Raw genomic sequence first — 12,722 nt, forward strand, 5'->3', positions numbered from 1 at the left:
TTCAGAAAGAGACTTTCAGAAAGTTTCAGAAAGTTTTCACAAACAGTGTCAGATTACCTGTACACATCTTTCTGATGAGAAATAGATGAAATCAGTAACATGTTACAGTGATTGGTTTAATAGTAAAGCAGGAGATTTCTTAGTCCTCCAATTGTCAGGATCTATTATTTAATAAAAGAGGGAATCATTATAATTATAATGTTTCTACAATTTGTTGTTGAGGACTTTAAAGTAATTCAAGAATAATATTCAGTCATGGTGAACGCTCTTATGGGCAGTCTAAGTGTGCTGCTGACACTTTCTGCTCTATGTAAATATCACAATTTAAGAGCAACTAATGAACAAATGCATCACAGTTTCAGGTTCATCAATCAAAAATATAATTTATCATCAGTGTCAAGTTATATCTAATTATTTAAATAATCAATTCATTACTTTGTTTAGGGTTAATGTAACAATACAGCATTCAGGTACAGTATGATGAAAAACAAACCATTATATTATTAATTAAGAAGAAGAAAAAGTAACCAAAAGAATGAACAAACTAAATTCTAGCTTCTAATTCATAAATCAAGCTACTGTATTGATATATCCATGAACTATATATATTTCATTATAGTATATAATATATATATTTCATCAAATACAAAGTAACTTTAATCCCTTTTTGCAGCGTTTTTTTATTAAACAATCAACAGCAGCTATATCATTATTGTGCAAATAATGGTATAGCCTGCACATTCAATTGGAGTACATAAATAAGTAATATAATAATATAAAATGAACGAATATTTGATAATAATAGTAAAAAAAAATAAGTGAATGGAAAATAAATAATGGTTGCAATTGATTAAACTGAAAAAAAGAAGATTTATATTAAGGGAGACTTAAATTGAATTGAATTATTATGCTTTTATATAACATCATTGCTCTTTGTGTGTGATATATGCACATTCAAAATATCAAATTTACAATAAAACACATTTAATTTGAGCTAAAATATCTTTCCTTTTTAATTTTAACAGAATTCCCAGTTTTATTGAAAACATTGCTGTATATCAATGATAAAACCAGTTGAGACCTGCTTCTGGCTCAGTGTTACAGAATGTGCATTTATTATCAACACAATATTCCAGCAACTATATGATTCGGTACAGTACAGAAATATGCATAACAAGGAAAATTAATAAAACAAAATAACATGGCACACATAAGGCTTACTTAATAATCAGGCATAATATTGAAGTTTGCATAATGTTTTTATTTATAATATTTTTTATTACAGGTTTTAAATGTGATGGGGTTTGAGTTCAGGTTCAAGTTCAAAGTTGTATTGTCATACGCACAGTAAGGAAACATGTTTCCCTGTACAATGAAATTCTTCCTGTGCTGTCCACAGAACAATGTCAAATCTACAATATATACTACCAATATACAAAATAAAAATAAAACAATTTTAAAAGGCAGCATGTGAAAAATAAAGCAACAACAACAACAACAATAATAATAATAATAATAATAATAATAATAATAATAATAATAATATGTAACAATACAGTAACAGTAACACAGTGCAAATGTAAATAGTGCAACATTAAGAATGTGCAAACTGGAGAAATGTAACAGTTATGAGTATAAACTCCTATCCGCTGTTTGGAGTCTGATGGCAGCAGGAAAGAAATAGTTCTTTAGTCTGGAGAATACCCTTATACATATGCATGCTTATATGCAGGAGTACAGTTTTATATTTCCATCCCTGGGTACAGGCAGAGCCCCTCAAATTCTCTGGAAGAGAGTACATGTGGCATTGATGTATAATACACGATTAGGCATACACGATGGATGTATTAAGCATAGACAGTATATAGGTATTAAGAGGCCTCCACAGGGTACAGGGGCTGGCTGTCCATGGGGTGCCAGGCTCTGCCTGCGTCACTGCTGTGCGACGCACATGTCGAGGTGAAAGTGCAAGCTGCCATTTTTTCGAAGGAATCTTGAATCCTATTCCTGATTAGACAAGCAAAGACAAACTGTGAGTCTCACCGTCACTGTTTAGCAGTTTAGTTTAATCTGTTTGCGTACTAAAGACATACTCTGCACGAATATTACAGAAGCTCGGTTTATTTTAACCCGGGTTAAAGCGCACAGGCTTAGCCCAGGGCTGCACTGGGCTGCTTAGCTCGGCTAGCTAACGTTAGCTGTGGCTGTAAACAAACACTACAGACAGCGAGGAAACAGCAGCTGATAAACGAGCTCGCACTTTTCAGGTTTGTTCAGTAGATGTGTTCGATAATTCCGTTAGAGAACGAGCTAACGTAACGTTAAGACGTAACGTTAGGTGGAGCGGGCGGCAGGAGGCAGTTTGATGCTGCATGTCTGCAGGTTAGCGACACAACTTCAGTTTTGATGACATTGCGAGTTTCTCCAAACTAGGTCGGAGCTCAGTTTCTTTAGAACGGGTCGGGGTCAGTCGGGTCACGGGGAAACACACACTTACACCGGCATGTCGTCCTTCTCCGAGTCGGCCCTGGAGAAGAAGCTGACGGAGCTGAGCAGCTCGCAGCAGAGTGTCCAGACTCTCTCTCTGTGGATCATCCACCACCGCAAACACTCGGGCCTCATCGTCAAAGTGTGGCACAGAGAGCTGAAAAAAGGTGAGAACTGTCAGTGCTGATTGTTGCTGCAACGTATATTGATATATGTTGTTGATTTTGTGCGACAAAACACTATATTGGTAACGTGAAAGTTGAGGTAATGTATCAATGTGCCAGGATAGCTACTACAACTTGTAGTTAACAACAGTGGTGGAGAAATATATCCTTAAGTAAAAGTAATACCACACTGTGAAAATAATCAACTGCAATCTAAAGTCCTGCATTCAAAACCTTACTTAAGTAATTCAGTAAGTACTATCAGCAATATGTGCTTTAAGTATCAAAAGTTAAAGTACTCATTGTGCAGTAAAATGTTCCATGTCAGTGTTTTGCTAATATATATGATGTTTCTGGATAAATATTACTTGTGCATTAATGTGTATGTTGCATCGGACTGCTGTAGATGTTTAAGGTTATCCTCATTTTAACTTCTCTGTTGGGTAGTTTAATCTACAGCAATGCATCATATTCTATAAGATAAGAAAAGGGCACCATAAAACGCAACACATCACATTTAGTTAAAAACAGGTCATGTTGACATGGCTTGGTATTATTGATGGTGTATTCTGTTTGAATGGCTGAACAAATCTGAGATAGGTGGCGATTCAGATGTGTTGAGCCTAGCTAGATCAGGATGGAGAGCATACACCAGAAACCTGTTGCTTTTTTAGTAAAGAGGCATGACTTCCTCTAAAAAACTGTTCCTCCACTATGACTATTGCTACAATGACAAAACATACTGGAAAATAAGTTGCTTAACAGTACACAGGTAGGTTTAAGAAAACTAATACAATAATACATTAAACTTAATTGCAAACTAATTTAGAGTGCATTGTCCATCACTTTTGATGATATAGTGTAAAAGTGTTTTTTTCTTTTTAAAATCTTGAAAATATCATGATTTTATGTGACCCTCCAGCTAAAAGCTCCAGGAAGCTGACATTCCTGTATCTGGCCAATGATGTCATCCAGAACAGCAAGAAGAAAGGACCCGAGTTTACCAAAGACTTTGAGACTGTCCTCGTCGATGCCTGCTCCCATGTTGCCAGGTAGTTGTGATGTGACCACTCTATGCTTTCAGACTGCTACAAATAATTGTGTGTGTTTGTGTGTTGTGTGTGTGTGTGTGTGTGTGTGTGTGTGATGCTTGCTACCAGAGGCTTTTTGAGAAATAGTTCATTATCTTAATGTAGTCCTACTTAAGGCTTTTATGCTTCTGCGTCGAACCGACGGCGTACCCCCACACACCTCTCTGCATCGCCGCGAACCCCCCTCCGAGCCCTCTGCTGTAGCTCGACGTGCACCTCCAAAAATGTGTAACTTTGCATTGAGGTGCCGCAGACCGCAAGGACTGTGGTTGGTCAACTCGTCCTGTGTGTTGATAGTCGGGGTTTCAAGCAGCCTACTGTTGGGAGTAGCAACATGCTAGCTCACTGACATAAGCTTTGCAAATAAACTCAGACATATTTTGGTTACAATGACGGGGTTATCCGTTTGTAAAGTTTCTATATGTAAGTAACGTTTAGAAATTAGCACTTCGCCAGTAAGCAGTACTTTGTGGGCAGTTGTGTTAATGTTTGCTTGCTAACATAAACTGGCTGGCAGACACCTCGCAAATAACCTCAGACTGGTGTAGCTACGGCTGTAGCTACGGCGTGGAGTTGACGCAGAAGCATAAAACAGCCTTTAGAAACCTGCCTCTACAGCTAAAGGTTGTTGTAGTTTTTCCTTTTCGTTTACTACAAAGAATTCTACAAATGGGACTTAGGTGTCTCTCAAATTAAAATGAGCTAAAACAATAGGCTATGGGTAAATATAACACATTTGGTCCAGTTGTCTGGCAACAAAACACTGTTTCACGACACCCAAGTTGTTGGGAGGAATTTGCTACGTTTTCTTGAAACACCGTTTTTTCTATGTTTTGAAGTGTAAAAATGATCTTTTTAATCAATCTTCTCTCTTCTTCTACTACTGTACTCTACTGTCCCACCTTCCTGCAGTGAAGCAGATGAGGGCTGTAAAAAGCACATGGAGAGACTGCTGAACATCTGGAAAGAGAGAGCCCTCTACAGAGGAGACTTCATTCAGCAGCTCAAACTAGCCATAGAAGACTCTAACAGCCCCAGGCCTTCAGGTTAGATGACTGTTAGGTCATTTGTTTGTTACATCATTACATTTATATGTACAGTAGTTGTCATTGGGTGTGATGCCACAAAATTTGGTTTTGATCTGATGCCAAGTAAAATCAGGGACAGGATCACTAATACTGATACTAACACTTTTTATTATTAAAAGCAGCTAATGTAATATGCATTGTAGGGAAGTATGTATTGATTCATGTAGTGAATTAATAGGCTGCTTTTAAATATATTTTAATTACCACTATAAAGTATCAGTAGTACTGATACTTAAAGTGCTCATATTATGCTCATTTTCAGGTTCATAATTGTATTTAGAGGTTATATCAAAATAGGTTTACATGGTTTAATTTTCAAAAAACACCATCTTTTTGTTGTATTGCACTTTGCTGCAGCTCCTCTTTTCACCCTGTGTGTTGAGCTCTCCGTTTTAGCTACAGAGCGAGGCATCGCGCTTCTGTTCCATCTTTGTTGGGAGTCGCACATGCGCAGTACCTAGGTGAGGACTACTAGCCAGTCAGAAGCAGAGTATGAGGGCGTTCCACGCTAGCAGCTAGGCGAGCATTATAACATGTGTTACAAAGTGACGCACGTTCATCTCTGAAGTAAAGGCTGGACTACAATAGAGCTGTTTGGAGCAGTTTGTGAACAGTGTTTTCTGTTGGAGATGGTAAGTCCCTTTGGGGTGGACTTTGGGCTTTTTCACTTTGTAAACCTATTACATGCACAAAAAAGATATATAACACAATAAAGGTAAGGGAAAATGCCAAAAAGCATAATATGAGCACTTTAAGGTATTGATCCGCTAACCCCTAGTATTTGTTGCTTCAAACCTTTTATACTGATCCATAACACACATTATAGCAGAAAAATCCTTGAAACTGTAATGGTGTTAGTTTACATATTGTGGGACACTTTGACAGTCCTAACGATTCGACTTTTGTTAGAGGTGGAATTGCGTGTTGATTACTTAATTTAAAAATAGCTCAATGGTGACGTAACTGCTATTTTACTATAACTTTCCCTCTGCTTCTGGCAAAATTTCAGAATAACCTAAACGCTAAATCAAGTGGAATAGCTTTTCACACTCAAAAGATCATAAAAAAGGCAAACAATTGCATTTAATTATTGGTGTTGTGAAGAGGCCAATTTGTTTTATGCTGTTGTCTCATATACAGTGAGGAAAAGAAGTATTTGAACACCCTGCTATTTTACAAGTTCTCCCACTTAGAAATCATGGAGGGGTCTGAAATTGTCATCGTAGGTGCATGTCCACTGTGAGAGACATAATCTAAAAAAAAAAATCCAGAAATCACAATATATGATTTTTTAACTATTTATTTGTATGATACAGCTGCAAATAAGTATTTGAACACCTGTCTATCAGCTAGAATTCTGACCCTCAAAGACCTGTTAGTCTGCCTTTAAAATGTCCACCTCCACTCCATTTATTATCCTAAATTAGATGCCCCTGTTTGAGGTCGTTAGCTGCATAAAGACACCTGTCCACCCCATACAATCAGTAAGAATCCAACTACTAACATGGCCAAGACCAAAGAGCTGTCCAAAGACACTAGAGACAAAATTGTACACCTCCACAAGGCTGGAAAGGGCTACGGGGAAATTGCCAAGCAGCTTGGTGAAAAAAGGTCCACTATTGGAGCAATCATTAGAAAATGGAAGAAGCTAAACATGACTGTCAATCTCCCTCGGACTGGGGCTCCATGCAAGATCTCACCTCGTGGGGTCTCAATGATCCTAAGAAAGGTGAGAAATCAGCCCAGAACTACACGGGAGGAGCTGGTCAATGACCTGAAAAGAGCTGGGACCACCGTTTCCAAGGTTACTGTTGGTAATACACTTAGACGTCATGGTTTGAAATCATGCATGGCACGGAAGGTTCCCCTGCTTAAACCAGCACATGTCAAGGCCCGTCTTAAGTTTGCCAATGACCATTTGGATGATCCAGAGGAGTCATGGGAGAAAGTCATGTGGTCAGATGAGACCAAAATAGAACTTTTTGGTCATAATTCCACTAACCGTGTTTGGAGGAAGAAGAATGATGAGTACCATCCCAAGAACACCATCCCTACTGTGAAGCATGGGGGTGGTAGCATCATGCTTTGGGGGTGTTTTTCTGCACATGGGACAGGGCGACTGCACTGTATTAAGGAGAGGATGACCGGGGCCATGTATTGCGAGATTTTGGGGAACAACCTCCTTCCCTCAGTTAGAGCATTGAAGATGGGTCGAGGCTGGGTCTTCCAACATGACAATGACCCGAAGCACACAGCCAGGATAACCAAGGAGTGGCTCTGTAAGAAGCATATCAAGGTTCTGGCGTGGCCTAGCCAGTCTCCAGACCTAAACCCAATAGAGAATCTTTGGAGGGAGCTCAAACTCCGTGTTTCTCAGCGACAGCCCAGAAACCTGACTGATCTAGAGAAGATCTGTGTGGAGGAGTGGGCCAAAATCCCTCCTGCAGTGTGTGCAAACCTGGTGAAAAACTACAGGAAACGTTTGACCTCTGTAATTGCAAACAAAGGCTACTGTACCAAATATTAACATTGATTTTCTCAGGTGTTCAAATACTTATTTGCAGTTGTATCATACAAATAAATAGTTAAAAAATCATACATTGTGATTTCTGGATTTTTTTCAATTTCAGACCCCTCCATGATTTCTAAGTGGGAGAACTTGCAAAATAGCAGGGTGTTCAAATACTTATTTTCCTCACTGTATAGTATAATATGTAGGTTAAACTACATCATTTAGTGATATTGATAATATGTGGTGATTTTTCTGTTTTGGTCTCCAAACTTGACTTTGCAGAAGAGAAGAAGGCTGTGAAACGCAGCTATCAGAAGATCCAGGAAGAAGAAGATGATGAAGATGACGACTACAGAAACCACGCCTCCCCTCACAACTCGGACATCTCTGCAACTCAACTGGTAGGAGGCCTTTGCGCTGCTTTTGTTGTTCTTCTCACTCTCGTTTCTCACCCTTCCTTCTAAGGCTGAACGATTTTTGAAAATAATCTAATTGCGATTTTTTTCCCAAATATTGCGATTGCGATTCGATTATTTTTTTAAGCTCTTTGTCTTCCTCCAGCTCCTCCCCCTCGTGAAGTTGCGTGCTGCCGAGTGTACTTGCTCAGAGAGGCTATCGTTAAGTTAGCTAGTTGCTGGTGTTCTTGCCGTGGGATTAACTGTACTAATAAAACTGTTGAAACACCGCGGCCGCGCTGCTGTGAAAGCTCCCCGAACGTCATTTATCAGAGTCTGGTTGTTACCCCTCTCAGTGGCAGCTCCTCCATTCCATATCTTTATAACAGAGCTAACCGCTAACCGGAGCTAACAGCTAATCAGAGCTAGTTGCCAACCGAGCCTTCAGTTCTGCGTTCCTGTATCCATTAACTGCACGTATGGACTCGAACCAGAATAAAACCCTTCATTTTATTAAAATGGCTGTAAAAGTTTTAAACTACAACTCAGAGTTGTTTGAATGACAGAAATCAGCTCAAGGTACAGTGTAGCGTTAGCGTGCTAGTTGATGCATTCTCTGCGGAGTGCAGACTGATTTGCTTGATTGACCAAATCGCAGCCTTTGCGATTAGGAAATCGCATTTTAACATATCGCGATATTATCGCAAATGCAATTAATCGTTCAGCCCTACTTCCTTCCTACCTTCTTATTCTCCTGTTTTATTTAAAGGTGCTGTAGGTAGGATTGCGAAGGTCCAGGACTTAGCCAAACAATTTGAACATTAACTTCTCAGTCCCTCCCCCCTTTCTGCTAAAGCCCAAAACGGTCTCCTAAGCCCCTCCCCCCACAAGGGAGAATGAATGCATGTGCATGAGCAGTTAGACACCCCCCCGGCCCTGATTGGTGCATCTGAACAGGGAGCTGTGGATTTTTGTAAATCACACAACAGGCTGTAGGTGGTACCAGAGGAGCTGGATTTTTTTTAAATTACCTGCTTCATGTAGTTCTACTCGAACATAGGGTCAGTTTCAGCAAATATGACAGAAAGTTAGTTTTATAAGGCTAACCTGCACCTTTAACCTCCTCTTTGACTCCTGTTAAATTTATCCCTCTATTCTCTTTAAACACACTCTGACACACACTTTCAGACAGAGGAGCTGGTGAAGGCCCTACAGGACTTGGAGAATGCTGCATCAGGCGACGCAGCAGTTCGTCAGAAGATTGCCTCGCTGCCGCAGGAAGTCCAGGACGTTTCCCTGCTGGAGAAAATCAGTGGTAAGATCTGAGAGCTCAGCTTATTCTCAGCATGGATTTGCAGTATTCTTTTTTCCTCGTTATTAAAACATGCTAAATTTTATTCATTTGTTATATTTTAAAATTCCTTACACAGCCTCTTGTTCTTATGCAATTTCCGCATCATTAAAATCAGATGTATAGATAATGCAATAACAAAAGTAATATGATAAGGCTCTGAAAAAATAACAAACAAATGCACACACATGCAATAGAAAGTCAAATAAGTTGAGCTGGGATGAACCTTAAATAAAACAATGCATACAGTGTTGAAAGTAAAATATAAACAATTAAGAATTGTTAAACAGGTGTTGCTCGCAATTAGCTTCTTACAGATAGTAATTTTATTCAGTTTACACAGCAATATCCTATACGTGATGTTAGAAAATTTACACTACTAAATAAAATAAAAAATAAATAAATGTTGAGACAAAATATACCATCGTAAAAAGAGCCCTGTACATAAAGAAAATGAAAATAAATGGCATATTCTGTGACCTTAACGGCCCACTTTGGCACCAATCTAGACAAGGAGGCGGCAGACAAGCTGTCGAAGACGGTGGATGAAGCGTGTTTGCTGCTTGCGGAGTACAACGGCCGACTGGCTGCAGAGCTGGAGGATCGCAGGCAGCTGGCCCGCATGCTGACTGAATACATCGGCAGCCAGAAGGAGGCGCTCATGGAGAGAGAGAAGAAACTAGAGGCAAGGCACCGCATACACAAACACAGCAGTCGACAGCATGCCGAGAACTGAAACAAAGATCTGTCTGTTTGTTTTAAAGTTTCTCCTTGGCTAATTAATAATGAGCGTTCAGTCACTTATATATGTTATAAATATAACAGAGCACTTTCATTTCCTGAAAAAAAACAAAAAAAACATTTAAAGGTGTTTTTAATTAACTGTCCTTCTGTTGAGAAGTCAGCACTCTGGTGGTAATCAGACAGTCAACCTGTAATTAAAATGGCAAAGATCTGAATGCAGTCAAATCTTAGTTTTTTTTTTTAAAATCTTGACACACAATACAAAATGGATTGTGCAATCCTCATGCAGCTTGTATTTGAATGTACAACTCCTTACTTGTCAGCACTGTCAAACAGTCTTTAGCATAGATTTGTCAGAATTTGTGACCGCCCAGCTTGTCAGAGCCAATGTGATCATGGAATGGAAACACAAGTGAACCGTCAACCTGATTTAATTATTAATTTAATAAATTAGGTCTAGTTACAGTTTTTGTACTTTTGGCCATGATTACATTTTGTAATATTGTTGTACTTGCCAGTAATTGCTGACATCTGGAAACTTGGTAACCTCACTGAAGTCAGACTGGGCAAAAAACACGAGCAGTCAGAACAAAAATCATAACTAAAAACTGTGTAACACCCACCACAGTTTATAGACTTCCTGGGTCACCTTTTACCTTCTTTTGAAATCAGGGATTATTGCTGACATTTCCGGTGCATCCACTTTTTAATCTCCAAATAAAGTGGTTGAGTGTACCACCTTGTTTTAAACTTCTCTGATCATATGACTGCTTGTATTAACATATATGTTTTTTTAGATTTCAGAAATGACTTTGAGCACAGTATAATTATAACAACAACAACAACAACAACAACAACAACAACAACAACAACAACAACAACAACAACTCATAGACATGATGGCCAAAACTAGAAAAATATGACCCAAGTTGTACTGCACCTTAATTATCTTTTAAAGCCACATTCTGTCACCAAAATGTGTTTCAAACTTGTCAGAAAGCTGCAGTTACAAGGTATTTTGAAGGAATATTGCGATAACTGTAATTTGTAAATGAGTAATATTCATCTTTAGCTAACACCTGTGCTCTGTCCTCGTTTCCTCTGCAGGAATATAAGCAGAAACTGGCGAGGGTGACCCAAGTTAGGAAAGAGTTAAAGTCCCACATCCAGAGTCTCCCTGACCTCTCTCTCCTGCCCAACGTGACCGGGGGTCTGGCCCCGCTCCCGTCAGCCGGAGACCTCTTCTCTACCGACTGAGAGGTCTTTGCCCAGACAACCTAGCCCGATGCCCCTCTCCAACCAAACCCAGCCCCATGTTTGATTAACAGAAAACTTCCAGCTTTGTCACCAGCCCGAGGACACGTGGTCAAACCTCTCCCGGCAGCAAGCTCACCTGCTAACTCCAAACCTGCAGGACAAGAGGGAGGAAGGGACATTTAAAGCAAGGTTTGGTGAAATCAAAATGCTTTGCAGAGGAGAACGGAGACTCTGTCAGCCTGGATTTTTCCAGCACTTGCTCGATCGACAAGGATTCCACTCCACCAGCTTGGAACGACTTTGTTTCCCATTTGTTTTTATTATTTTTTTAATGCTGGAAATGTCAGTGATCTAAGAAGAGGGGCGGGGTAAAGAAGCAAAACTTAGACAGACATGAATGTTTGCTGTCAGGACGTGTCTTTCTGTGTGGTATATTGTGGATTCAGTAAGCAAAGGTGGGCCGTTTGCTCTCACAGTTCTCAGAGATCGTGACTACACTGTGAAGAGGATTTACCATTCATTAGTTTTATTTTTAGCTTTTCAGTTGGTGGCTTTTTGTTGACCCATTAGGTGGTTTTGATGTGTTTGTAAAATTAGAGAAGATATCAGATTAGGTTCAGTGTATGTTGCTTTTTGGTTGCTTCATGAAACAACATTGTCAACAGCTGCTAGTCAGCACTCACATTTCAGTAACACTTCATAGAGATGGTGATTAAATTTTGTCCTCATAGTTAAAATCAAAAGACATGATCTGGAGTTTGTGTCCCCATTTGCAAGTGTTTTTCTCATTTACAGACTAAAACTTTGCAATTCAAATTTCCCGTTTGTTTTCACACATTCTTTTGAACAGATGCTTGTTATATGATAATTATGTAATAAGTGTGTACTAGACAAGGTTCGAGTTTTACAAATAAATCCTGGAAGTTTGAGGAAACAATTCAAAACAATGTTTGCTTTCCAACAAACTACCTGGTCTTTAATTGTATAAAACCTTAACACTCACTATATCTTCTAAAGCCGCTTACACATGATCCGCGGTAGAATTGTGAGGTAGGGCGCAGAGCGGCAAAGCGCAGCGCAGGTATACGTCTTCATTGCGTCTGGAATTGGTTGTGCCATAAAAGGTCAGCGGCAACAAGGTCAAAGTTGAAATAATTTGAACAGTGATTTGAGCACTCGGCGACGCCAAGGGTAGCGCTCCGCCTAGTTGGGTGGCACCACTCTCCCCATAGGAAAACAATGGAACGCCCAGCGCAGAGCGGTTTTGCTGAACATGCGTAGGCAGCTTTAGAGGGCAAAAAGGTAAGAAATTTAAAAACTAAAGTATATTAAAGATCATTACGTTTTTTTTTTTTTTTATTAAGTGTGTGTTGTGCTGGACAATATGGAAAAAAGAAATATCTAGATAAGTTGACCAGATGAAGACCTTTTATAAATCACAACGCGTTTTGGTATAAAAACAAACATGGGAAGTAACGTGAAATGGACTGACATCATTTCCAGCTATTCAGGTATTAAAGAAATTTGTGTTTAGTGATTCACAATATTAACTTCCTACAATATTAAAATTATGAATAATTTATACATATTACTCAGTCCGACCTCTGTGTAGATGTTTAGTGATGATTTTTTT

General features: G+C 39.2%; 1 protein-coding gene across 3 annotated transcripts; it reads left to right on the forward strand.

Moving 5' to 3' along the window:
* Positions 1-1,901: 1,901 nt before the first annotated feature.
* Positions 1,902-12,722, forward strand: rprd1b (regulation of nuclear pre-mRNA domain containing 1B). Of its 3 annotated transcripts, none has more exons than XM_031286202.2 (8): positions 1,902-2,267; positions 2,434-2,654; positions 3,574-3,706; positions 4,655-4,788; positions 7,625-7,743; positions 8,926-9,052; positions 9,598-9,773; positions 10,940-12,722. In XM_031286202.2, exons 2-8 carry the CDS (start codon positions 2,504-2,506, stop codon positions 11,087-11,089), a joined length of 990 nt encoding a protein of 329 aa, XP_031142062.1. In that variant the 5' UTR covers positions 1,902-2,267; positions 2,434-2,503; the 3' UTR covers positions 11,090-12,722. The 3 variants fall into 3 exon arrangements, with proteins under 3 accessions (XP_031142062.1, XP_031142063.1, XP_031142065.1); XM_031286203.2 differs by having other exon boundaries at positions 1,903-2,032; XM_031286205.2 differs by having other exon boundaries at positions 1,904-2,654; positions 3,574-3,703.

This window comes from Sander lucioperca, chromosome 12, assembly GCF_008315115.2.
Source record: "Sander lucioperca isolate FBNREF2018 chromosome 12, SLUC_FBN_1.2, whole genome shotgun sequence".
NCBI lineage: Eukaryota > Metazoa > Chordata > Actinopteri > Perciformes > Percidae > Sander > Sander lucioperca.

What these genes read in the sequence shown, in the direction of transcription:
- rprd1b (XM_031286202.2), top strand. Translation starts at nt 2,504, where the DNA reads ATGTCGTCCTTCTCCGAGTCGGCCCTGGAGAAGAAGCTGACGGAGCTG. An exon ending in GCACAGAGAGCTGAAAAAAG is followed by an intron (nt 2,655 to 3,573) that starts GTGAGAACTGTC and finishes GTGACCCTCCAG; the next exon opens with CTAAAAGCTCCAGGAAGCTG. An exon ending in AGAGAGAGAAGAAACTAGAG is followed by an intron (nt 9,774 to 10,939) that starts GCAAGGCACCGC and finishes TTTCCTCTGCAG; the next exon opens with GAATATAAGCAGAAACTGGC.